Consider the following 27,442-nt stretch of genomic DNA (forward strand, 5'->3'; position numbering starts at 1 on the left):
TTCTAAGCTGAGGTATTGATTCTTTGAAACAGAGAGACTTTTTAAGCTTGTCGTCCACAATGGGTTAGAAAGTTAACTAGTCATCAATAAATTTTTATTTAGATTCATAATATAGATTTATGAAAACTAGTCATCAATAAATTTTTATTCATAAAATCTTAATGGTAGAAGTAAAATTAGGGACAAATTAAAGCCCCATCACATTTTTTATCCCCCTCCAAACAAAATGGTCAACTTGCGTGTTAGATATTATTTCTTTCGTTTTGAATATCCAGTCATTGTTCAATTAATATGCTGTGTCCACACTAACATGATTAACGTACCCTCATCATCTTCATCTGATCATCTGATCTCACCCCGGCCACCCGCTTTCCTTACAAACATGGACGCCCCATATTTCTCTACATCTCTACCTTCCATCCTCCACATCTCCTTCTTCATTATCTTAACAGTACTACTACTTCCACCATCTTACTGCATCGACGATTATCGTTTCTATGTGGAGTGCGGTCGTCCCTACCACTGTGGAAGCTTCGAAAACATTCCGTTCCCTTACTGGATAGACGATGGTCGGCCGGACTATTGCGGGCGTAGGGATAAGGGGTACGAGTTGAAGTGCTTCAATAATGAATACCCTGTTTTGCAATTTGAAGAGCTGAAGTTCCGGTTACTGAATCTCAACCAGAGTACAAATAATATGACCATTGCAAGAATGGACCTCTGGGATAATCCTTGTCCTGAAAAAAAGCTGACTACCGCTTTGAATTACACCTTGTATGGTTATACTTCAACCGTTCAGAACCTAACTATATTCTATCGCTGCATGCGAGCCATACCGCCCTTGAATGGATTTGAATGCAGCCCAGGTGCTTGGAATAATGCTTACTTCGTAGACGACACTTTGCAGCCCGGTATCAATCTATCTGAATTTAACCAATTGTGTGATGCTACTGTGAAAGTTCCCATTTTCAAAACGACTGCTTTCAATGAAGTCCCTGTGGGTGGAGCCGCACCGTTACTGGTTGAAGCTCTGAAGGAAGGGTTTGAGGTGGAATACGATCGATCGTTGCTGGTTGCCTGTAGTGGGTGTCAGAGCTCAGGTGGGAGATGCGGCTCTAATAGCACCTCCCCGTTTTTCTGCTTTTGCCGTGACGGAGTGCAATCTGGTATTTGTGCTCCAAACAACTCAGGTATGCACATTTTTTTCTCTGCTCTCCCGGCCTTTCAATTGGATGTGAGTTTTGCTGTGGAACTTACAATTTTTAAAAAGTTAAAACAACAATATTTTTTAAAAATACAACTAATTAATGTGAATTAAGATTTCTACAAATATCGATCTGTTTGCTGAGTTTATTAAAAAGTTTAGACTTGTTTTTCCGTAGATAGATTAATCAATTCATTGATAATAACGAAAGTTGAAGCTCTAAGTTAAGGGCACCCCCACATATCATGGTTTAATATCTCACACACCTAGCCTTATGATATGGTCAACAATCCAGCTTTGAGTCAATATCAGACTACTTTGATTTGATTTTTTGTTTTTTTGTGATCCTAATTACCAATTAGTCCTCATGATACCATGCGATGAAAAGCACACCATGCTCGTAAGTATGAGATCATATATGAGTCATAAATTATTATTAACAAGTATTAAGCTGATTTCTTTCCATTAATGAGATCAGAAGATTTCGTAGTAAATTATTATAAGAAATTAATATATCGAACGGGAAGGTTTATTTATTTATTTATTTATTAAAGAGAAGAAGGTTGAAGAAATCAGATTTTATTGCCAAATGGCAGATCACCATTTTGAAAATATATAGATTTTGTACTAAATTTTTAAAATTAAGTTTCAAATTAGCATTTTGGTACCAACTTATGCTGTTAATTATTAATTGAAAAATGATATTCTCACCGTTCATTCTTATTGTTTGAATTTTTATTTAATTTTTTAATTTTTTTTTACCTATTGATTAAGGAAATATTTTTTAATAATATTGTATTTTTTAAATTTAAAAATATTAAAAAATAAATTTAAAATAATTATAATTAACGGTAGCTCTAGAGGTAGGTGTAGGGATTTTTGTTCATATGATTTTTTATTTTTTTGTTCATATGTTTGCAGCATATGCCTCATACATTTGTTTGATAAGTAGGGATCTTAGGAAATTCATAATATGCCGTTTTAATGAGTAGCATACTTTAAGGACCATTCTCAGCATTCGATCGTATGCTATGTTATATGATATAATCATGATTTCACCCTTAATTAGTGAAAATCATGCTCTTTTTTTTAATGTTTTTATCAAAAAAATAAAAACTTATTGCTATGAAATCTATATTTGTATTGACAAATATTTTAGTTACAAAATGATTATATAAAAGTAAATTTACAAACTAACGTGACTTAATATAGTATGTCAGATTGTAAAGTTACTATTATTGTAAAATAGATCAAACACCATATATGAAGTCATGTCAGTTTGTGGATTTATTTTAATATAATATCTTTGTGTCTGTTTCACTTATTGAAAATTTATATTTTGGTCTTGTTCTTTGTTAAGTACTGTTCAATTTCAAAAAATGTCAATTTGCATTTGTTAGATTTTCTCTTAAATGGTTTAAAAATTTCAAATAAAATGGTATATTCTTTTTTGCAACTTTTTATACAGGTAAGAAGGTCAACAGATCGAAAGTGATGATAATAGCATTTGGTAAGATACCTCTTCACCCTAGTTTCTTTTCGAGATCAATATACAATACTAGCTTGGACTACTTACAAAACTCAAACAAGTCCATCTAGAGTTATTTAGTGCATATAAGCTTTAACTCCTTTATAATCCTTCTCAAGGTGTGGCTAATAAACACCTCTTAAAGTATAACTTCAATAGAGATATAAGGTTCCTCCATTGGAAAGTTTCTAAAACTAGCAATGATGGTGAAAACTTGAGCCTTCCATAATTTTTTTTTACCTATTTCATGTTCCAAGGAGGCTTTATGTTTGCATGTTATTCACAAGTTAACTTCCAATTTTGCTTAAGATAGCTATTGCCAAGACATCAGTATAATTTCCTCCTTCAGTTTTAGTTTGGTTTCACCACAAAAAAATGCAATTTTGATTAACTTCTTTTTATGCACTACATAACTGCATAATCTTTATTCTTTGTTTACAGCCAGTTTATCTATTGTAATGGGAGTTCTGCTAATTGGCCTCTGCTTCAAGAGAAAGTTTACATCTATTAATATCATTCATTTTTTCGAGAAGGAAAATCTAACACATCAAAGTGTAGAGACATTTCTGAGGAATAATGGACCATTTTCAATAAGAAGATACAGTTACTCAGATATCAAAAAAATGACCAACTTCTTCAGAGATCAATTAGGCCAAGGAGGCTATGGTTGTGTCTACAAGGGAAAGTTACAAGATGGTTCTTTTGCAGCAGTGAAAGTTTTAAAAGAATCAAAAGGAGACGGAGAGGAATTCCTTAACGAGGTTACGAGTATTAGTAGGACCTCCCATGTCAACATTGTTAATCTTAGAGGCTTTTGCTGCGAGGGTTCTAAAAGAGCTCTCATCTACGAGTTTATGCCTAATGGATCTCTCGAGAAGTTCATATACCGAAAAGCTCCACCAAAAGTTGATCATCATCAATTGGGATGGGAAACATTATACATGATTGCAGTTGGCATAGCTCGAGGATTAGAGTACTTACACAGAGGTTGTAACACACGAATCTTGCATTTTGACATTAAGCCTCACAACATTCTTCTGGATGCGAACTTCTGTCCAAAGATTTCTGATTTTGGCCTTGCAAAAATATGCCCTAGAGAAAATAGTATCATATCAATGTTGGGTGCAAGAGGCACTGTGGGATATATAGCTCCAGAAGTATTCTGTAGAAATTTTGGAGGGGTCTCACATAAATCCGATGTTTATAGCTACGGAATGATGGTTTTAGAAATGGTTGGGGGTACAAATAATGTAGATGTTGAGACTAATCATACCAGTGAAACATACTTTCCACATTGGATATACAGACACCTTGAACTAGATAAAGAACTATGGATGCAAGGTATCATAAATGAAGAGGACGAACAAAATATAAAGAAGATGCTAATAGTGGGTTTGTGTTGTATACAGACCGACCCTTCAAATCGTCCGACGATGAGTAGAGTTGTGGATATGCTGGAAGGAAGCCTCGACTCTTTGCAAATCCCACCAAAGCCTTTTTTGTCTTCCTCATCACAACCTCTAGGTGATTCTTCGAGTACAATGGCTCTCCATTATGATTCTATTATACCCTGAAAAACATCTTTTTCTTAGAAAATGAAATCTTAATCCTTGGTAGTAACCTTGTATTTGTGTCACTTATATCATGTTTTAGCTTGTCAAAAGACCTTACTATGGAAGACAACTATATTTGATTGCCTCAAATATGCAATAATACCTAGTGAATGGCTCCAATGACAAATTTATAATTCTTTGAGTCGATCTTGGTAAGTTGTAATCATGTCCTTATGTAAATGAAATTCCCTACATAATCTTATATATATAGGTAGTTCAAATAATCATAAAAGCACCACAAATTGATGGGAAGAATATTACAGGTTAGTTTTGAGGAATATATGATAGTAATTTACTATAGTATTTCAATAATGTATAGGCACAGTGTAAGGGTACTTTTTGTTGTGTAAGTGAAAAAAATACAATGGAAATAGAAGTTTCTGTGGAGAATAATACTAAGGATTGAGATTGAACACAATTTCTAATGGTGTTTATGGTTGTAGCTGATCATGTAGGTTGTGTTTAGGAAGTGGAGAGATCTGAGGTCACTCTACTACTATTCATTATTTTATCACTTACTTTTCACCTACTTTTTACTAATTTTCAGTATTTTATTATTCTTTTTTTACTATTATTTACAGATCATCTAAAATCATCTCATTACCTTAATGTACCCTTACACTATTATATCAATTTCCTACTCAATCAAAAGTGCACTGTTCTAGTTCTTAATACTGATCTGATAGGCATATTGTCAAACTGATAGTTTTGTCAAATTCCATTGGCATTACCTGAAGACTTGCCATTAAGAATAATAATGTAAATACAGCTATTTTACTATCCATTTTTAACCGAACAACGCTATAGTATATTTTCATCATAATTTTTGTCTAACCATGGCTTTCACTTTACAGAAGATTGTAAAAAGAGCTCTAAAAAAAGGTATTTGTATCATTAGTTTGCTCTTAAAATCAAAAAAAGGTCTTAAGGTGAATTGTAAGCTCCAACAATAGAAGAAGTACGAGACTAATGAATCTTGACCAAAAAAATGTTTAATGGTCCAAATAAAAGAATAGAAATGTGAAATGTTGATTTTGCAAACTAAACAAAAAAGACTTTACAAAATAGATACGGATGCAATGTTATTGGGTTTTGGTTTTAAACTCAGCTCAGTCCAACTCAGTCAAAATATTGGTAACTCTTTTTTGGGTAAAGCTATTATAATACTTTTTAACATTTTTTAAAAATGTTTTGAAAATAAAATCTTCTATAACTGAAAAGGGAATGAGGGAGGAGCAGAGATATGGGATGGATTGAAATGAAATTTTCGATAACATTTTTTTATATAACTCTTATATTTTATAATCCGAAAAGAGATAAACATAATATATATTATATACTAAAATCCGAACACAATTAGGTGGCCGTTACAGATATGTTTTGGACTGTTTGGAATGGAACTGTGCTTTATGCACGTGTCCCACCCACTCATGTCTTGCACGTGTAAGAAAATACCACGTTGAAAATCCACTTCACAACAGCCAACCAATCACCAGCTTCCTTTCTGTCATCTCTCTCTCATTCTCAATTATTTTATACATGTGAAGATACTGTTGTCTATACAAAATAACTTTTAAAGATTTTAGAGACTTTTTGAAATTATGCACTTCATTAATATAATTAATTATATAAGTTTTTTTATTAAGTCCATTATATTAATGAAATGTATAAAAAAATATATAAAAGTAATTGTATATAAAATTCTTATTTTAAAATTTTTTATTTTACATAAAATATAATTATTTTCTAAATATTTTAGTAATTTTGAAAGTCTGCATTTTATTTTTATTTTTATTTTTTATTTTTACATGAAGCAAGGAATTTTGTTATTCTTTCACTTAGAAGTATTCCTTGTTCTTACCCGAAAGGCACTATATGATTGATTCCCTTTTAAGTTTCAACAAATTAAAAGACTAGGGTTTTGATTTAGGTTGAAAATCAGAATATATAATTTCTCTTTTGTAGTTAAAATATTTATCTTATATCTCATAAAAATAAATTCACAAATTGACATGATTTCATATGATATGTTATATCTACTTTATAACAAAACTAGCTTTACAATCTAACATACTACATCAAACTACATAAATTTATAAATTTACTTTCATAAAATCTCTTTGCAGTGAAAAACCAACTTAATATTTTTCAAATTTATTGATTCTCTCTGCTAAAAAAAGATTTATTATGGAAAGAGAAAATATAAACTTTTTTTTTGAGAAAAAAAGAGAAAATATAAACTAAAATGGAGAATATCCTACATCTATTATAGACAACTGGCAGGAATGAATTCTCTCAAATGTAATTAGGTGTGATCATAACATCACTCCTCCTACATGTGATCACATCAAAACTCCACAATTAAGTTTGCTTAAACAAGAATGCTATCTGAATTGAATTGATAAGCCCTATGAAGTCCTTGTGTTCCATTTATTGTTAACAAAAAGAAAATAAAAAATTCTTAAACATTTGTCATTAGTTTCACAACCTATGGCCTTGATGGGTTATTATTAATTAATTATTTTCAAGTATGGTTGAAGTTTATATTTTTTATCTTATTAAAAGATGAGAAACACTTCTAATAGGTGTCTTCTACAATGCTTAATTATCGGAGACCAATGAGGACGTGCCACGTAAGGGCTACATGAGAGGCGCACAACAGGGGATCCCCTGTTGAATCTAGACCCCCTCCCCATCCTCTCTCTCTCTCTCTCTCTCTCTCTCTCTCTCTCTCTCTCTAAAAGGTGAGAACCAGAAATGCACGTTGCCTCCCTCGCTCCTTCACTTCATCTCTCACCTTTCCTCTCGTCAACCTAAAACTTGTCGATTTTGCAAGAACGCTACAAAATGCGTCTCCTTGTCCGGCGACCAGCAGATTGCTCTTGTTCTTGTCCATCTAGTCAGCGATCAGTCTATCACTATTTGATTTTCGATTTTTAATTTTCTTTTCAAGATTGTGGTTCTCTTTTTGGACACTGGCTTTAGGAATGTTGGTTGGTTGGGTATAGCAGCAATGGTGGTTGGTTGGTGCATTTAATTCTATTTGGTTACTGAAAAAATGTGGCAAAAGGAAGGAAAAAGAGAGCGTGGAGCACATGCGATCTACTTCTTTTTGGTTTTGGGACATTGAAATATTACGTGTTTTTCCTTCCTAATTCCTCCACAACCTTATTTTCTTTCAATTATAAATTATTCCCTCTTTAAATCAATTGTGGCCTCGTACTTGATTCCAGGCGGAGTGATTTGTATTTTTTTGTGGTTTTTTTTTAATTAAAAAAGTATCACTTTTGAATATGTTTATATATAGACTACAAGAAAATTTAATAAAACTACAGCTAATACCTAAGTTTCAAAATCTTAGTTTCTTGCATTTTCTCAGTGACCAAACAGAACATATAAAGACCTGATTCCAACTTTCTACCATCTAAAACTCAAATTATCGAACCCTAATCATAGACGTCCCCAAACGAAAATTCAAAACCAAACTGCATGTTCTGTAATGTTGAGTTCCTCTTGAAATAATACTTAAAACTTTGGGTTCAAATTCTGTGTTTTCGCCTTCCGGTGAGAGAGAGAGAGACAGAGAGAGGATGGGGAGGGGGTCTCGATTGAATAGGGAATCTCTTCTTGCGCGCCTTTCAGTGCTTCTTATGTAACCCTTACGTGACACATCTCTATTGGTCTCCAATAATTAAGCATCATATGAGACACTTGCTAGAAGTTATTCTCTTAAAAGATTTCATATCGGTAAAATCTCTTACACAATTATTAGTTTTTAATTATGTAATATCTTATCATAGTTTAAGAGTAATTCTTTTTTTTTTTTTTTTTTATGTTTATGAGATTATATACTAATTATTTTTAGTTGATAATAAGATTACAAGATTAATTTAATTAACAAATGATAATTATTAAATGGTTATAGAAGTTTAAATAATGTTTGAAAATTGAAAATGTATAAAATACGTGATCAATTATGAGAAGCGCTAATTTACGAAGAAATCTTATAAAAATAAATTTATAAACTAATATGAATTGATGTAAGATGATTTTAGATAAAAATTGAAAATTAAATAAAATATTGTTAAAATATTATTTTTTAATATTATTATTATTTTAATATTTGAAAGGGTTGAATTGTGATTTGAATAAATTGAATTGTGAATTATATTTTGTGTGAGAATTTGATAAAGTTGTAATAATGAGATGAGATGAGAGTATTTCCTAATCCGAACGGCCACTAAATCATATTAAGTCTAGCATTCCAATTTTCCATTCTAATATCCTATAATCAAATTAATCAATGGTATTAAATAAAATAATAAAGTACAATATCCCAAAGAAAGGGAAAATATTTTAATATACGTATGTATGCCTTTCTTTATGACACGGGTCTGCTCTCCGGTTGAAACCTTCTTTGTTTCTCTGTCTCTCTCTATAGTCTGTGCTTTCCTTCACGCCTTGAGTCTTATTTCTTCCCTCACCCAAATCCCATTTGGATCTCATTCAATCCACAGTGGTTCCTATCTTTGCATTGAATTGTTCTCATCTAAATTTCTATGCTATATCTTGAATACAAGTTTATGAGATTTCTAGATTTCTCTGATCTGATCAGTTGAAATGCCTATCTGATCTAGCCCGAGATTTCTCAAGCTGTTATTGGGTTTTCCCTTTGGTGTTTGGATACTTTCAAACCACCCCCTGGAAAATTAAGTGATTTAGACTAATATTAAATTTCCTGACAGATGATACTTTGACAAAGCTAAAGCCTCTAGACAACTAAGCCCTGTGATAGTATATTTGTGATCAGTTGGGTTTTTCATTCTCTTTCTGAAAACAAAAAGGCATGCAGAAGTAGAAGATCTTAGAGTCTCATTCTATTATACCATGAAAAACATTTTTTCTTTAGAAAATGAAATATTAATCCTTGGTAGCAACCGAGTATTTGTGTCACTTATATCATGTTTTGGCATGTCAAATGACCTCACCATGGAAGACAACTATATTTGATTGCCTCAAATATGCAATAATACAAAGTGAATGGCTCCCATGACAAATTTCTATTTCGGGTCAATCTTATTAGGTTGTAATCATGTCCTTATGTAAAAGAAATACCCTACATAATCTTATATATATTGGCAAAATAATCATAAAAGCACCACAAATTGATGAGACGAGTACTACAGGTTAGTTTTGAGGAATAGATGATAATAGTTTACTATAGTATTTCAAGAATGTATAGGCAAAGTGTATGGATACCTTTTGTTGTGTAAGTGAAAAAAAAAATACTATGGAAATAGATGTTTCTGTGAAGAATAATACTAAGAATCGAGATTAAACACATTTTGCTATTGGTGTTTATGGTTGTAGTTGACTTAGGTTGTGTTTGGGTAGTGGAGTGATCTAAGATCACTTTACTACTATTCATTATTTTATCATTACTTTTCACTTACTTTTTACAAATATTTGATGTTTTATCATTAAATTTTCACTACTATTGAAAGATCATCTGAGATCACCACATTACCTAAACGTACCCTTACACTATAAAATCAATTTCCTATTTAATCAAAAGTGCACTGTTCTAATTCTCAATACTGATCTAATAGGCATATTTTCAAATGAATAGTTTTGTCAAATTCCAATGGCATTACTTGGAGAGTACTTGCTGTTAAGAATTATAATGTAAATACAACTATTTTACTATAACCAAAGAAAGCTATAGTATATTCTCATCATAAATTTTGTCTTACGATGCCTTTCACTTTACAGAAGACTGTAAAAAGAGTTCTTAAAAATGTATTTATATCATTAGTCTACTCTTAAAATCAGCAAGTTACTGAAGAGTAGGTCTTGCAATTTTTTATTATTTTTTATTTCATAAATGATTAAGTTATAAACTAAGCTATGCATCAAGCTTAGCATCGAACACTAGTCATATGATTTGCATAAATGGTAAAATTACAACAAAGGTTACATGAAAGCTTGAATTAATTTTTATGAAGAAACAATAAATGCATGAATGTGAAACACTTGAGCCAATGCAAGAACATGCTACCTCTAAAGATTTGAAGATTGCACGATAGAAGAAATGAGTCTCAAGATTAATTGTAAGCCCCAACAACAGAGGAATTATGAGACTAATGAATCTTGACAAAAAAAAAAATTGTTTAATGGTCCAAATATGAAGGGCAGCCTAAATATTTTATGGATTTTACTTCAATTCCATTACAATATTAATCTTTTGCCTCCAAACAAAAGAATAGAAATGTGAAATGCTGATTCTGCAAAATAAACGAAAAACACTTTACAAAATAGATAGGTATGCAATGTTGAGAGAAGTAGTTGATATTGCATATTGGCCCATATCCTATCTCAATGCTAGAATCCTAAAATAGTTGCTTGCTGTAGATGGTCCTCACCTCTCCAAATGATAGAAGTACTATATTGTCTTAACTATACTGTTGATATTGAAACTTTACACGTCAATTATATTTAAAAATGATTGGTGTTTTAATTTTTTAAAACACAAAGAAAATGAATGGTGCATGATTAGCACCGTGGCTTACGTGTAGCAAAACTCTTATCTTATTGATTGTTTATTGATCTTCATTTGAATTCTAGCATTTAAAACAAGTGAGAGATTGTAGTTACGTAACATTAAAAGACGATCAACAGTATGTTTATAACTCTCTTATTCTTAAATTTAAAATTTGAATATAAATTTAAGGATGATGATTTGTGAAATGTAAAGGCTTAATAATATCACATTAGTATCCAAATAAGGAAAGAGAAGTATCCTTTTGCAATCCCAAGCGAAAATAGGGTGCTACCCACCCTATACAAGCCAGTAGCTAACCATCGCACACCCTATCCTTGCCTAGATAGGGTGGCTAAGTTGACCCTCACACCCTATCCCCCCCCCCCCCCCCCCCCCACATTCTTGACAGTTCACATCGATTTGCTGGCGAAAGGATTGGCACCAATAAAGAACTCGGCGAGGTGCTGCCCAACAGAAGAAAGCCCTACGACGCCGCTGACACCCAGCAGGGTAGGATAAATAGTGTTTAGGGTCACCATTGATTGATTTGGGTTGCATGAAAAGAGAGTGTTGTGGACCCATCTGAAGGAGGGTTGAGCCACCCTAACCCAGAAGGGGGCATAGCTCGGCCCGACGGCATAGAAACTCCCCCCTTCTTGGGTGGAGGCAGTGTGGGTCGTTGCCCGAACACCCCATTTGAAGATTGCCCTTAGGGTGAATGATGTCATCGTGGGCATTCGGCTCGACCAGCAAGCTTCTCCTGGGTTTCTTCCTCTTCCCTACCACTGGTGTGCTAGGGGAACATTTACGACCATGATGACTGACCTGCTCCATCGTAATGCAGCATTCCGCATAGTGCAGCCAAGCGTGAGGAGGTAAGTACCCTTGCAAGCTTTCATCGGATAGTAAGGCATCTGTAAAAACTTCAGCCTGGTGGGTGGTCACCCAAGCTCGTACGACCTCAAGGCATGTAACCTTTTGTGGGGTCGTTGTGGTCTTCACAAGCTTATCTTCTTGCACGACCCCCCAATTGGCCCAAACGAGGAATTCCTATTGAACGACCTGCCTGGTGGGGTATTCTCACCTGTCATCGAACACAAAGAAGAAGCACTTAGACCACGAGGATAGCTTATCATACTGCAGCTCCAGGCAAGCCAAGGCCCAAATAGAATAGAGCTGGGCCCTCAGCACCTCGGATCTTCAGTCTTGGGGCTACGAACACAAAGAAAACACTGTGAGATAACGGTCGGGGAGTCTCCGATGCTAAAATCAGTATCGCCTTTGGAGAAGTGTGTAGATAAGTAGAGAGAGTTCAGAGAGTCTGCCCTTATCTTGATACCTGGTACTCTAGAAGTCATTTTTATACCTGGTCTCTGGGATCAAGTGCTCATTCCCTACAGTAGGAAGAGGTGTCCTCCCTGTAGCTTCTTCAGTCATGCTTATTTATTGCAGTGTGGCTTTCTGGGGGGTGCATTTAATGCGGCATAGTCTTCTGTTTCATCTGCCATTAGTAGGTGTTATACATTAGGTTGCGCCTTCCTTTTTTGCTAGTTGTTAGAGGGCTACAGGTCCTTTGCCCGTACGGTCTGTCTACCTGTTCAACCATTCTGAGGCTAGGTGACACAGCGGTGGGGTTTCAATGCTCTTCATTTTTTTTTCTTTGGGCCTGGAGCTGGGGGGGGTCATCCATTTAGTTTGGGCCCCCTGTGCCTGGGACTGTGTTCTAGGGCCTTAGGCCCGGAGGGGAAAACCCCCCTATAGTACTATTTTCTATTGGTCCAGTCAATTTATTCAGTCCAATTTGGTTCGGGCAATGCAAAATGGGCCAAACATAGCCCAAAATTACTTTTTAATGTGTATTTTCGGCTAAACTATACAAAAAAGACCAAAATGTTTCCAATTTTGAACATCTAACTTTTAACTTTATTTGCACATTATGTTTTTGAAAATCCTAGAGAAAAGTTGGAAAAATCATCAAAATTATCTATATCCATCTATGAAAATTAGCAATCATCATAATAAAATTAAAAACAAAAAATATAGAAAGAGAAACTAAAAAATGCAATATCATCCAAACTCCAAATAAAATAAAAAAAATAGAAAAGAAAAGGAAAAAAATATACATAAAGATAACCATATATATATAAAATAATATATATATACACACTATTTGGTCAATCCACTCTAGTTCAGGGTGAAAAAACCACACTCCGGGACTGAACTAAAAACCAAAACTCTAAAATTGTATGGACTGAAATAACGAATTACCTTATCAGTCTAGTTTGGACCGACCAAAATCATTGATCAGTTCGATCTCATTTTTTGGTCCGAATCGAAAAACTTATAGCCCTACTCATTCCTTTATTTCTTCCTTCCTCACCTACGTAAAATATTTTTTTGAACAGCAACAAGCTAGAAGAAGAAGAAGAAGAAGAAGAAGAAGAAGAAGAAGAAGAAGAAGAAGAAGAAGAAGAAGAAGAATAACAACATTGCGAACCCTGATAAGGATAAGGACCATAATATTCAAACTCGACTTGACGTTGGAGACGTTAAGGACGTTGCTACTTTACGTTGAAGACGTTGCAGTGCAGCTTGGCATATCCTAAGTTTATAATTTAAATCTCTTGTAAATCTTATCTCTTGTAACCAACACAGATCTTTCTCTTATCTCTTGTAACAATTTTGATTATACATAATGAATGAGGTTACACTCGTTATTCCAATTCTTTCATGGTGTCACAGCCATCTATAGCTAACGCTTTTGTCGATCCTATGGCTCCTACTGCAGATTCTTCCTCTTCTTCCGCTGCATTTCATGTTCCTTCTCAGGTCATCTCCATCAAACTTGATGGAACCAACTTTTTTGCTTGGAGTGCTCAATTACTTCCCCTGTTTCGAAGTTATGGTCTCATGGGAATTGTTGATGGTGATGGTTCTGAACCCAGTCCTCCTTAATTTTCCAACGCTGAACATAAGGACTAAGGTATTCCTAATTCTACTTATGTAGTTTGGCAGTATAAAGACCAAAAGGTACTTGGATGGATTGTTTCTTCTCTATCTCTTGCGGTGGTTTCCACCATTTATGGACTTGAGACCTCTCGACTTGCTTGGCAAGCCCTTGGCGCACGATTTGCTGTGCCCTCTACGTCTCAGATTTCTCCCATTAAGAGAAAGTTACAATCTTTACACCAAGGCTCCATGTCTTGCCAAAATTTTTTGGATGAGGTTAAATCCCTTGCTGATGAATTATCTGTCGTTGGGAAACCGATTGATGACTCCGATTTAATTCTCTCTATTCTCAATGGTCTCAACTCCTCTTTCCATTCTTTTGTGACAACATATATGCTCCTTACTAAGGAGAAATCTAGGCTTTTTTCAGACTTTCATGCAGAATTGTTAAACTATGATCTTATGCTAAAATTTCATAGTCAAACAATTCAACTAGAGGCAGGACCATATGCCCTCTACTCGCTTAAAACTGGTTCTAAATCAGGCTCTCGTAACAGCAACAACAAGTCTCGTGTCTCAGGAGTGTCCAAAGGCTCAGGTGGGGCTCCTTCCCAGTTTCAAGAACCATTACCTCACCTGCCATCCTCGTCACCTGCTGCTGCTCCTTCTACCTCTCGCTCTCGGTCTCCATGTCAAATATGCAAACGAGAAGGCCATCAAGCACTGGATTGTTTTAATCGCATGAACTACTCATTTCAGGGACTTCATCCTCCAACTGATTTAGCTGCTATGGTTGCTAAGGCTAACACCACTTATCTCAATCAACATCAACGGTATGTCGACAGTGGTGCAAACATTCATGTTACCTCAGATATTGCCAATCTTGCAACCTCTCAACCTTATGAAGGTAATGATTCAGTGGGCGTAGGTAATGGGACAGGTTTGATTATATCTCGCACTGGCACTGCTTCCATTACAACTCCTTCTTCTACTCTCACCTTAAATGATGTTGCTTATTGTCCTCAAGCTTCTGCTCATCTTCTCTCCATTAATAAATTTTGTAAAGATAATAATGTTTTCTTTGAACTCATTGGTTCTAATTTTTCTGTGAAGGACATCCTGACTTGACGGGGCCAAGTGATAACGGATTGTATCTGATCAACCTTCGTCAACTTTCTTTATCCAAATTTCATGCTCTCACCATGACTGTTGGAGTCAAGGCTTCTACCTCCACTTGGCATTGTCGTCTGAGACACCCTTCTGCGACAACTCTACATCGTGTCATTTCTAATTTTTCTCTTCCAGTTAGTAATTCCATAAATAAACAGGCCATTTGTGCGTCTTGTCAACTTGGCAAATTTAAACAATTTCCATTTTTGGATTCTTTGAGAGAGTCGACTACCCATTTAGAAATAATTCATTCTGATGTTTGGTCTACTTCTACTCCATCTTTAAGTGGTTGTCGGTATTATGTAATTTTTATTGATGACTATACTCGCTTTTGTTGGCTCTTTCCACTTTCTAATAAATCCGATGTTTATTCTACATTAGTTAAATTCAAGATTTTAGTGGAAAAACAATTTAATCACACCATTAAACAATTTCAAAGTGATAATGGTGGTGAATATTGTTCTACCATTTTTAAGCATTTTTTAACGTTGAATGGAAATTTTCATTGCCTTTGATGTCCTCATACCTCACAACAAAATAGTCTTGCCGAGAGAAAACATCGCCATATCATGGAAATGGGACTCACTCTTCTCACCTTACCTAAGCAATTTTGGGTTGATGCTTTTCTAACATCTATTGTCATCATTAATCGCTTACCTACCAAGGTTCTTGATTATTCATCACTCTATGAATTTCTTATTCATCTTCCCCCTGACTTCACCTATTTTCAATCTTTTGGATGTCAATGTTTTCCCTATCTTCATCCTTACACACTTGATAAATTATCTTACCGTAGCACACCTTGTATTTTCATAGGTTATTGCTCTAATCACAAGGGATTTCGGTGCTTTGATCCATCTTCCAGGCAAGTGTATATTTCTCGGAACGTGATTTTTTACGAAGGCATATTTCTAGCTCGTGAACAATCCATCTTCACTGACTCTGCCAGTTGCTTGGACTCCACAGGTAATTCTCATGCTTTGCTTTTCTCTCCTCCCTCTCTTATTTTTCATTCTTCCCCTATTTCTTCTCCTAGTCCTATTTCGGCGTCTTCTCTTCTTGTTCAAACTACCATCTCCCATGACCCTATCCTCCACTCCTCTACACCTATTCTCACCTCTGGTCAACTCAAGTCTCCTTTAGACCCCTTCTCTTCTCTTCCATCTTCACCTAGCCTATCCCTTGCTACCCACAACGGTGCACCCTCAGATCACCAAGACAAAGCACCCTACCTGCCTATTCCTCCTTCTCATATGACTACTAGATCGTAGACTAGACATTCTAAGCCCCGTAGCTTTCCTGACTTCCACCTATATTACTTTACTCGTCACCCTCTTCGAGCTTTGCATGCAGGTGTGGTCACATATGAGCCTCGTACCTATGCTCAAGCAGCATCTATACCCGAGTGGCATGCGACAATGGACAATGAATTTTAGGCACTATTGAAGAATGAAACGTGGTTGTTGTGCCCTTACCCACATGGTAAAAATGTGGTGCCTTGCAAATGGGTATTTAAACTCAAACATAGACTCGATGGTAGCATTGACCGTCACAAGGCAAGATTAGTAGCTGTTGGTTATTTCCAGAGAAGTGGTGTTGATTTTCATGACACATTCAACCCAGTTATCAAACCTTCTACTGTCTGTATGGTTCTTGCACTTGCAGTGTCCTTCAACTGGGTTATTCGGCAACTGGATGTTTCTAATGCCTTTCTCCATGGCATTTTAGAAGAAGAGGTCTATATGGTACAACCGAAAGGTTTTGAGGAACTGGTACACCCCTAGTTTGTTTGTAAGCTTCATAAATCCCTCTATGGCTTGAAGCAAGCTCCCTGAGCTTAGTTTAATCGCTTATCTACTGCCTTGCTCTCTCTTGGTTTTCATAGTTCACAGGTTGACCCATCATTATTCACCTATCACTAAGACTCAGTTCATGTGTTTTTATTAGTGTATGTGGATGATATCCTGGCCACTTCTAATGATCGGCACTTCATTACTTCTCTTATCACTAACCTGCAACTTGAGTTTGCTATGAAGGATCTTGGCCAATTGACGTATTTTGTGGGTATTGAAGCCACATGCAACTCTTCCGGTTTACATCTTCGACGAACAAGGTATATCATTGATTTGTTAGAACGTGTAAAACTCCTTGGAATCCGACCATATCGAGCTCCTTGTGTCTCGGGTTCCAAACTGTCTAAATTTGATGGAGATTCTCTTCTTGATCCATCTGAATATAGACAAACCGTAGGTGCCTTGCAGTATGGCACCCTTACACGCCCTGACATTGCATTTTCCGTAAATCAGCTTTGTCAACACATGCAAGCTCCCACTTCTGCACATTGGACAGCAGCCAAACGAGTGTTACGGTACTTGAAGCAAACACTCAATTATGGCCTCTTCTACAAACCTGGTTCTTTTTCTATTAATGCCTACTGCGATTCAGATTGGGCTGGAGACCCTAATGACATATGATCAACATGTGGCTATGGTGTTTATGTGGGTTCTAATCTCATCTCTTGGTCAGCTAAGAAACAACTGATTGTTTCCAAATCTAGTACAGGGGCGGAATATCCATGCTTAGGTCTTGTCACGGTTGAGGTATATTGGCTACGCATGCTCTTGTGTGAGATGCAAATTTCTCTTGACTCTGCTCCCATTGTTTGGTGTGTTAATGTCAGTGCTTTAGCTCTTGCCTCCAATCCAATCTTCCATGCAAGATCCAAACATATTGAAGTGGATTACCACTTTGTCTAAGAAAAGGTGGCAAACCGAGACATAATCCTACAACACGTCCCCTCTTCATTGCAACCTGCAGACATTTTTACCAAGGGTCATATAGCTAATAGGTTCTGTTTTCTCAGAGACAAACTTGTAGTGTTGGATCTCCCTGCTGGTTTGCAAGGGAATGATAAGGATAAGGACCATAATATTCAAACTCAGCTTGACGTTGGAGATGTTGAGGACATTGCGACTTTACGTTAAAGACGTTGCGATGTAGTTTGGCATAATTCTCTGTTTATATTTTAAATCTCTTGAAAATCTTATCTCTTGTAACCAACACAGATCTTTCTCTTATCTCTTGTAACAATTTTGATTATATATATGAATGAGGTCACACTTGTCTCTAGTAAGTAAAACCAGAGTTATTCCAATTCTTTCAAACCCAACGAGGAGTGAAGTTTATATAAGTACAAAATAATGATTAGAAAACCTTAAAAACAACTTATGTTTCAACAAATGATATTAATCTCCCATTTTAGGTAATCTTAGGATAGCATTAATAACGTAAAAAGACTAATATTTCATTGGGCATTTACATTCTTAGTGAGATGAAGTTGAATCTAGAATCTTAAAAATATGGCTAAACTTATAATGATTAGTAAGGACCCTTAGATGTAATTGGATTCCCAGTAAAATGAGATTATTTGATCTATGCTTCGTTTATTTATGGGAATCCTGCAAGAATGATTTCATCTCCCCAAAATGTCCCTATATTTTTGTATAAAATGTATAATGCTTTTAAAAATATCCTTTATATGTTTTTATGTTAAAAAAAAAAAAAGAACTATTCCATAATATTTCTTAACGAAATATTAGTACAAATGTTAGTTCAACCGAACACTAATATCCAACTAAAAAAATATCCAATAAAAAGGTTCCAAACAAGTTTATTGACAAAAGATAAATGATATTATTATTGAGCTGAAATATTGCATATTTTATACATTTAAAATTAATATATTTTATTTATTTTATTACATTATTATTGGTTTTATATGAAAAAAAATGTTCAAGATGAATAAATCTAAATTATGATTTAAATTGGTTAATAGAATGGTTTATGCTTAATTTTAAAACTTGTGATTTAATTGAGTAATTTTTCTTTATATATACAACACATTTTTTTATATATATTTTATTTTTCTTACTTTATTTTATTTTATTATATTTTATTTTATTTATCTTGATATGCAATGGTCAAAAGAAATGGAAGTTTGAAATTATTAAAAGTTCCACGTTGGGATCCAGAAGGAATTCATTCTTTTCTTTTTGGTTTATAACGCTGCACAGAAGAAGGGAAAATTGCTTTTCATTTAGTCAATTCACGTCGCACGGATTTAATTGGATATATATGATTTTTGGCATTGGGACTTCGAGAAGGGCACGGCAACACATATTTTTCTATTGGGCATTTTCTGCGCCGCACGGATTTTATGTACTGGGCATTTCAGCATCACACGAAATTGTTAGTGCGTAGAAGATCTAATGCGGATGAAACATTATTTTTTCTCTAGAGGGAACTCACGCTGCACGGGACTTGGAGGGATTATTGATTCTTTTCTTTTCATTGAAGAACTGCAATGTCATTGAAGAGCTCATTGAGAGGTCTAATTGCTGCTACAATCCAACATCTTTCACTACTTCCAATCTCCATCTACATCCATTTGGCTTGCTCTTTTTATTCTCTACTTTCTATTTAATTTCAATTTGAAGTTTATGGTGTATATTTGATATTTTTGACTTAAAAGTTTAGACATTTTATTTGCTGTTTATTTTACGTTATATTAGTTATTTTTCTTTTTCTTTTTAAGCTGCTATTAAATATATATTACAATTACATTTTAGATTGATTAAAGGTTAATTAGGATTTAAATCATTTCAGTTTTATTATCTAATTTTTAGATTAATTAATGATGATTGTTTAGCTTAGTTGATTTTTTAATTGTTAATTTCAATTTGTTAATCTTTTACATTTCATTTTGACCCTCAAAAATCTAAAAATATGAATCTAGTCTATGATTAGTGTCATTTTTATTTCTGTTACATTCTTTCATTCATTGTACATACCACCACGTTTATTTGTGAAACTTTTCACCATTTTATACGAGTTTGAATTTAAACAACTTTTCCTGACAATGGTCAAAAACTTGACTCACTCAAAAATGATCAGCCTGGCCGGTCTCCACCATCTTCGCAACAACCATTTCATTAGGGTGCTCCTCAGCACCAGTATCAACCATATCAGAGTTCAAAGAGTTATCATTTTGTAGTGCCTCCTAGATTTTAGCCTCATGTAGCTGCACAGAGTTTTCAGCTTCAATCATCTGTAAAGAAGTCTCTAAATGACAATATGACATAGATGGTCAATACACTTTAGTAATTCATGCAGATTCAGGCCACCACATATAATCAAAACGCTCAGGTTATAAATGAGTTGTGTGGCACCATTAATAAGATGAGCACGACCTTGGGCACTCTAGAGAAAGGAAAATTTCCAGCACAGCCTCAACTGAACCCTCAAGTATACAAGCAACAATAGCAGCAAGTGCATAATGTCTCAGGGGATGTTATTGAGACAGCGAAGGTCGTTCTTACTTTGAAAAGTAGAAAGAAAGTTCCCCAACCTGAGATGACCATGGACAAACAGGTAGTTGGTTCTAAATCTGAAGATGTAACAGAGACGGATGAAGCTGAAAAAGAACTAGAGGAAGTGAGGCTAGAGTCAAAGAAGCATGTGAGTGGATAGGCTGAAACTAGTAGGGGGTACCAACCTGTGGTTTCTATCCTCAGAGATTGGCAGCTAGCGAAATGAACAAATATCACACTGAGATTCAGGAAATTTTCAAGCAAGTAAAGATTAATATTCCACTCTTGGATGCCGTACAACAAGTGTCGTTGTATATAAAATTTTTGAATGACTTGTGCATTGTGAAGAAGAAAGCCTTCCTAACAGAGCAAGTTAGTGCACTGATATTGAACAAGACTCCTCAGAAGTTTGGAGATCCCAGCTCTCCCCACATTTCCATTATGATTGGTGAGTCACGCATTGAGAGAGCTCTACTTGATCTGAGGAGTAGTGTGAACTTGCTACCATTCTCAGTGTATGAGCAGTTGGAATTGGGTAAGCTGAAAAAGACCTTCATCATACTACTGTTGGCTCACAGATCAGTTAAAGTGCCAAGAGGTATAGTTGAAGATGTGCTGGTCTATGTGGACAAATTTTACTACCTAGTGGATTTTGTAGTTTTTGACATACAGCAGCCAATCTCCACTATTCACCATGCGCCTGTCATCCTTAGACCCCCATTTCTTGTTACCTCTAATGCACTTATCAATTGTCGAAGTGGAGTACTAAATCTCATTTTCGGGAATATGACATTGGAGATAAATGTGTTCAATGCTTGCAAGATACCTAGTGGATGCGGCAATTCAGATGTGCATGTTGTTGATATGGTGTATGATTTTGACATTTCGGAGTTGTTATCAGTATTTGATTACGAGAGTGCATCTGAGGATGGCTTTCCTGAGCAGTCTAAGGTTCTTGTTGAGACAATTCCAACGTCATTAGAATTAACATAATCAAATGGACAGTTAACAGAGACAACTGGGTCTCTTTAGTTATCAGATGTGAGTTACACGAGTAATTGGTGTAGGCCAGTCTTTAAAACTCTTGATTTACCAGGAGCCATGAAGTCATCAGAAGAAAAAATCTCAATACTAGAGTTGAAGCCACTACCCGAAAACTTGAAGTATATTTTTATAGGCCCAATTGAGGATACATTTTCGGTGGTCAGTTCTTCTCAGCTTACTTCGAAGTAGGACACATAATTATTAACAGTGCTGAGACATCATCGAGGAGCAATAGACTGGATTATTGCAGACATCAAAGGTATTGACCCTTCAATTTGTACCCATAATATTTTTCTGGAAGGAGATGCGAGACTAGTTCGTGATGCACAGTGGAGGTTGAATCCTATCATGAAGGAGGTGGTAAATAATGAAGTGCTGAAATTGTTAGCTATGGGCATCATCTATCCTATCTTTGATAGCAAGTGGGTAAGTCTGACACAGGTAGTCCAAAAAAAAATCTGGTTCAACTGTTATTGAAAATGCTAATGGTGAATTGATACCGACTAGGAAGGTAACAGGTTGGAGAATGTGTATTGACTACTGAAAGTTGAATGAGGTCAGTGGAAAAGATCACTTCCCATTACTTTTTCTAAATCAGATTTTAGAAAAAGTAGCTAGTAATGCTTTTTATTGCTTTTTGGATAGCTTCTCTAGTTATTATCAAATTGTCATAGCACTAGAGGATCAAGAGAAGACCACCTTCACTTGCCCCTGTGGTACTTTTGCTATTAGAATAATGTCATTTGATTTATGTAATGCAGCTGCTACTTTTCAGCTTTGTATGATGAGTATTTTTTCTGATATGCTTGATGACATGTGTGAGATTTTTATAGATGATTTTTTTGTATTTGGTAAATCTTTTGATGTCTGTTTAAAAAATTTTATTGCTGTGTTGAAAAGATGTGAGGAGAAGAATTTATTGCTGAAATGGGAGAAATGTCAGTTTATGGCCACTAATGGTTTGGTGCTTGGGCATTTAGTTTTTGAACGCGGCATAGAGGTTGACAGGGCCAAGATAGAATTAATATCTCAACTACCTATTCCTAAGACAGTGAAGGATATTCATTCTTTTCTTAGTCACGTTGGCTTCTATCAGCGTTTTATTCAAGGCTTTAGTAGTATTGCAAAACCATTGTGTACTTTGTTGCAAAATGATACTACTTTTGTTTGGACTAATGAGTGCCAGCATACTTTTGAGACCCTGAATGAACACTTAACAGTTACACCTATCATGCAAACACCTCGATGGGACTTGCCGTTTGAGATTATGACCGACGCTAGTGATTTAGCTCTTGGTGCAGTTCTTAGCCAAATAGTGGACAATAAGCCTTCGGTCATTTATTATGCAAGTCGTATTTTGAATTATGCATATAAAAATTACACCATCAAGAAGGAGTTATTAGCTATTGTGTTTGCCTTAGATAAATTTTGTTCTTACATTATTGGATCTCATGTTATCATTTTTAATGACCATTATGCTCTTAAGTATTTGTTAGCAAAAAAGGATGCTAAACCCAAGTTGATACGTTGATTCTTTTGCTCCGAAAATTTGACATCACTATTCGGGATAAGAAGGGAGTCAAGAATACAGTAGTCAATCATCTGTCACAACTACAGCTACCTGATGTGTCTACATCGATTCCTCTCTTGATTGAAGATTTTCCTAATGAGCATCTTTTTGCAGTGTCGCATGTTCCATGGGTCGTAGACATTGTGAATTACCTTATCACTAACCGGATGCTGGAGCATTGGACAGCTTAGGACAAGCGTAAGTTCATTGCAGAGATACAATTTTATTACTTTGACACTCCTTATCTTTTTAAGTATTGTGCTTATTAGTTGGTGCGTCGATGTATTTCTGATGATGAATTTACCTCTATTTTTCACTTTTGCCATATTAGGGCTTGTGGAGGCCATTTTGTAGCTAAGAAAAGTGTTGCCAAAATTTTACAAAGTGGACTCTACTAGCCCACTATTTTTAGAGATGTAGAGTTTTTTTGTAAGGCATTTGAGCCTTGTCATAAATTTGGAAAAATCACAGTACGTAACATAATGCACCTTTCTCCTATTCTTACACTTGAGATATTTGATTGTTGAATGATTGACTTTATGAGACCATTCCCAAATTCATTTGGAAATTCTTACATTTTAGTTGCTGTGGATTATGTTTCAAAATGGGTAGAGGTCATACCTCGTAGAACAAATGATCATGAGGTTGTCATCCGTTTATTGAAAGAATTGTTTGCACGTTTTGGTATACCCAAGGCGATCATTAGTGATTGAGGTTCACATTTTTGTAACAAACATTTTCAAAAACTTATGCAGAAATATGGAGTGACCCACAAAACTTTTCACATTCTGCTCTTAAGTATTTGTTGGCAAAAAATGATGCTAAAACCAAGTTGATACGTTGTATTCTTTTGTTCCAAGAATTTGACATTACTATTAGGGATAAGAAGGGAGTCGAGAATGTGGTAGCCGATCACCTGTCACGATTGCAGCTACCTGATGTGTCTACATCTATTCCTCCCTTGAATGAAGATTTTCCTAATGAGCATCTTTTTGCAGTGTCGTGTGCTCCATGGTTTGCAGACATTGTGAATTACCTTATCACTGACCGGATGCTGGAGCAATGGACAGCTTAGGACAAGCGTAAGTTCCTTGCAGAGATACGATTTTATTACTTTGACACTCCTTATCTTTTTAAGTATTGTGCTGATCAATTAGTGTGTCGATGTATTCCTAATGATGAATTTACTTCTATTTTTCACTTTTGCCATACTGGGGCTTGTGGAGGCCATTTTGCAACTAAGAAAACTGTTGCCAAAATTTTACAAAATGGACTCTACTAGGCCACTATTTTTAGAGATGTGGAGTCTTTTTGCAAGGCATGTGAGCCTTGTCAGAAATTTGACAAAATCACAGCACGAAACATGATGCGCCTTTTTCCTATTCTTACACTTGAGATATTTGATTATTGGGAGATTGACTTTATGGGACCATTCCCAAATTTATTTGAGAATTCTTACATTTTAGTTACTGTGGATTATGTTTCAAAATGGGTAGAGGTCATACCTTGTAGAACAAATGATCTTAAGATTGTCATCCGTTTCCTGAAAGAATTGTTTGCACGTTTTGGCATGATCAAGGTGGTCATTAGTGATGGGGGTTCACATTTTTGTAACAAACATTTTCAAAAACTTATACAAAAATATGGAGTAACCCACAAAGTCTCTACAATATATCATCCCCAAACTAATGGTCAAGCTGAGTTGGCCAATAGATAGATCAAACTTATTTTTGAAAAAACAGTCCATCTCACTCAGAAGGACTGGTTCTGAAAAATTAGTTGATGCTATCTGGGCTTATAGGACTGCATTCAAAACTAACTTAGAGATGTCACCTTATAGATTGGTTTATGGTCGGGCTTGTCATTTATTTGTTAAGATTCAGCATCGTACTTTATGGGCTATTAAGTAAATTAACTTTTCACTTGATGCTGCCAAAAATTTAAGAAAGTTGCAAATTTTGAAGCTTGATGAAGTAAGGAGGGAGGCCTATGACAATTCTCACTTTGCAAATGAGCGAATGAAGGTCGTGCATGACAGGAAGATCCATGACAAACATTTTGGCCCTGATAAGAAAGTTCTCATCTATAATTCAAGACTCCCTTTTTTTACTGGGAAACTAAAATCCCGATGAAGTGAGCCGTACATTATAAAGGAGGTTCATCCTTATGGGGTGGTAGACGTTATTAATCTAAAAAATGGCAATAGCTTCACTGTCAATGGACAACGTCTAAAGCCGTTTACGATTGCCTTTCATCCAAGAGAAGAGATCTTACTTGTGCAATACCCCAGTAAAGTTTTTCTTTTTATTTTGATTGATTGATTTATTTATTTCTTCAATTGCATTTTATTTTTTATTTATATTTGTTGTTTTGCTTTTATTTTATATTACATGATTGGTTGTTCCTGTTACTTACTTATTCTTGTGCATTTTATTTTCTTTTGTTCAATTCATTGAGGACCATGTCTCTCGCTAGTTGGGGGTAGCGTGTGTGCACAGATTTCTTTTATAAAAAAAAAATACATTAATGTGATTTGCATTGATACATATATGATTGACAGATACTTTATTTTTAGTATTTTGTGAAATATGAGCACCTTGGTGGAGTGGTTGAGCAAAATTATTTTATGAAGATTTATTTTCAAGCCTGAGCATAGAGCATGATATCTAATGCATCATATTTTGTTCATATATGGTTTAAAATACCATGCTGCTATACTTATTGAGATGAGACTTGATAAGATTTATATAAAACGAAAGGAAAAAGTTTGAATGACATCTTGCACATGCTTACACTTGTAGTGTTTATCATTTATTGTCCATTGATTTAACACAGACGAAATAAACTGCAAGACTACCGAGCTATGCTAAAAAGAAAAGAATGAAAGAAAAATAAAAAAAATAAAAGATTCCAAAAGAATCGGGAAAAAAAGAAGAAGAAGAAGAAGATAAATGCAACTTAGTGAACTTTCCTAAGTAAAGGGCTAGAAACAGTTACCCTAAATTTGGAGGTTGAGTGTTCAAGCTTTAAACAGAGTTGGAGCTAGTCTCTTGGGTTTTGAGGTAGTTAGAATCAGCAATGATTAATGTTAATGTTGAAAAATCCTATGACAAATCTTAGCTAGTAATGAAGAATATACAATCGTGTAGCTACACACACTCATCTGAGTTCTGAGATATTTTCCTCAATTCTAGGTGAATGATTGTTGAGACAATTTTGGTGGATATAGTTTTTGGAGTTGAGTAGTCATGGATCACATTTTGTGAGAATTCGGAATTGTGCTTGATTGTTTTTGTTTGGATTTTGATCTTTATACAATATTCATCTCAACTAATTTTTACTATTTTATTTAAGGATTAGCAAAACACTAGTTGAGGAGTGTGATTGAGTTGAAATATTTCATATTTTATACATTTAGAACCAATATATTTTATTTATTTTATTACATTATTATTGGTTTTATATGGAAAAAAATGTTCAAGATGTATAAATCCGAGTTGTAATTTAAATTGATTAATAGCATGGTTTATACTGAATTTTAGAACTTGTGATTTAATGGAGTTCTTGTTTATTTAAAATTCCATTAAATATGTATTATAATTACATTTTAGATTGATTAAAGGTTAATTATGACTTAAATAATTTGAGTTTTGTTATTTAATTTTTAGATTAATTAATGATGATTGTTTAGCTTAGTTGATTCTTTAATTGTTAATTTCAATTTGTTACTCTTTTACATTCTATTTCGACACTAAAAAATCTAAAAATATGAATCTAATCTATAACTAGTGCCATTTTATTTTCGTTGCACTCTTCCATTCATCGTACATGCCACAATTTTTGTTTGTAAAACTTTTCACCATTTTATACGAGTTTGAATTTAAAAAACTTTTCCCGAGGAGACGATTTAGGAACTTTATTCCTAATTATTACATGATATCCTCTAACACTTGGAATAGTATTTGTGTTATTTATTTTTGAGTGAGTCATATTATCACAAGTAATGCTACTCAACCTCCCCAACCTCCACACATAATATTTTTTAAAAATTTTAAATTTTAAATTTTTTTATTTTTTTATTTTTTATTTTAGTTTATTCTTCTTAAATTAATTGAATTCTTCTTTTTATTATTCATATATTAAATATTTGATAAAAGAAAAAAATAATAAAAATTAAAAAAAAAAAATGTGATGTGTGGAGATTGTGTGAATAGTAGAAGGTTGTGTAACTTTTTTTTAAAAAACATTCAAACTTATTTGTATGGGCCACAAGTAAAATTATATGTGCAATATTTAAAAAAGTTTAAAAACATATTTTTGTCAAATGGCTTCAAAGCTATAAGAGTTATTTTGTTATTAAGTCGGTATGCAGAGTACATCATCTATAATACTTAAATAATAATAATTGATTTGTAAGACCCATATTTTAAAATTTAGCTTCCAAATCCAATTAT

The 27,442-nt window shown here is 34.5% G+C and overlaps 2 protein-coding genes across 2 annotated transcripts; both read left to right on the forward strand.

Moving 5' to 3' along the window:
• The first annotated feature begins 279 nt into the window (after positions 1-279).
• LOC122296083 (LEAF RUST 10 DISEASE-RESISTANCE LOCUS RECEPTOR-LIKE PROTEIN KINASE-like 2.1) lies at positions 280-4,554 on the forward strand. Its single transcript, XM_043105496.1, has 3 exons — positions 280-1,190; positions 2,673-2,714; positions 3,174-4,554. The coding sequence occupies exons 1-3, from the start codon at positions 311-313 to the stop codon at positions 4,304-4,306; spliced, it is 2,055 nt and encodes a 684-aa protein (XP_042961430.1). The 5' UTR covers positions 280-310; the 3' UTR covers positions 4,307-4,554.
• Positions 4,555-20,423: 15,869 nt separating this feature from the next.
• On the forward strand, positions 20,424-21,367 carry LOC122296874. Its single transcript, XM_043106670.1, has 2 exons — positions 20,424-20,522; positions 20,579-21,367. Exons 1-2 carry the CDS (start codon positions 20,424-20,426, stop codon positions 21,365-21,367), a joined length of 888 nt encoding a protein of 295 aa, XP_042962604.1.
• Positions 21,368-27,442: the final 6,075 nt, after the last annotated feature.

The sequence above is a fragment of the Carya illinoinensis genome, chromosome 15 (assembly GCF_018687715.1).
Source record: "Carya illinoinensis cultivar Pawnee chromosome 15, C.illinoinensisPawnee_v1, whole genome shotgun sequence".
NCBI lineage: Eukaryota > Viridiplantae > Streptophyta > Magnoliopsida > Fagales > Juglandaceae > Carya > Carya illinoinensis.

What these genes read in the sequence shown, in the direction of transcription:
- LOC122296874 (XM_043106670.1), top strand. Translation starts at nt 20,424, where the DNA reads ATGGACAAACAGGTAGTTGGTTCTAAATCTGAAGATGTAACAGAGACG. An exon ending in GGCTAGAGTCAAAGAAGCAT is followed by an intron (nt 20,523 to 20,578) that starts GTGAGTGGATAG and finishes TTCTATCCTCAG; the next exon opens with AGATTGGCAGCTAGCGAAAT.
- LOC122296083 (XM_043105496.1), top strand. Translation starts at nt 311, where the DNA reads ATGATTAACGTACCCTCATCATCTTCATCTGATCATCTGATCTCACCC. An exon ending in TTGTGCTCCAAACAACTCAG is followed by an intron (nt 1,191 to 2,672) that starts GTATGCACATTT and finishes CTTTTTATACAG; the next exon opens with GTAAGAAGGTCAACAGATCG. An exon ending in AGTGATGATAATAGCATTTG is followed by an intron (nt 2,715 to 3,173) that starts GTAAGATACCTC and finishes CTTTGTTTACAG; the next exon opens with CCAGTTTATCTATTGTAATG.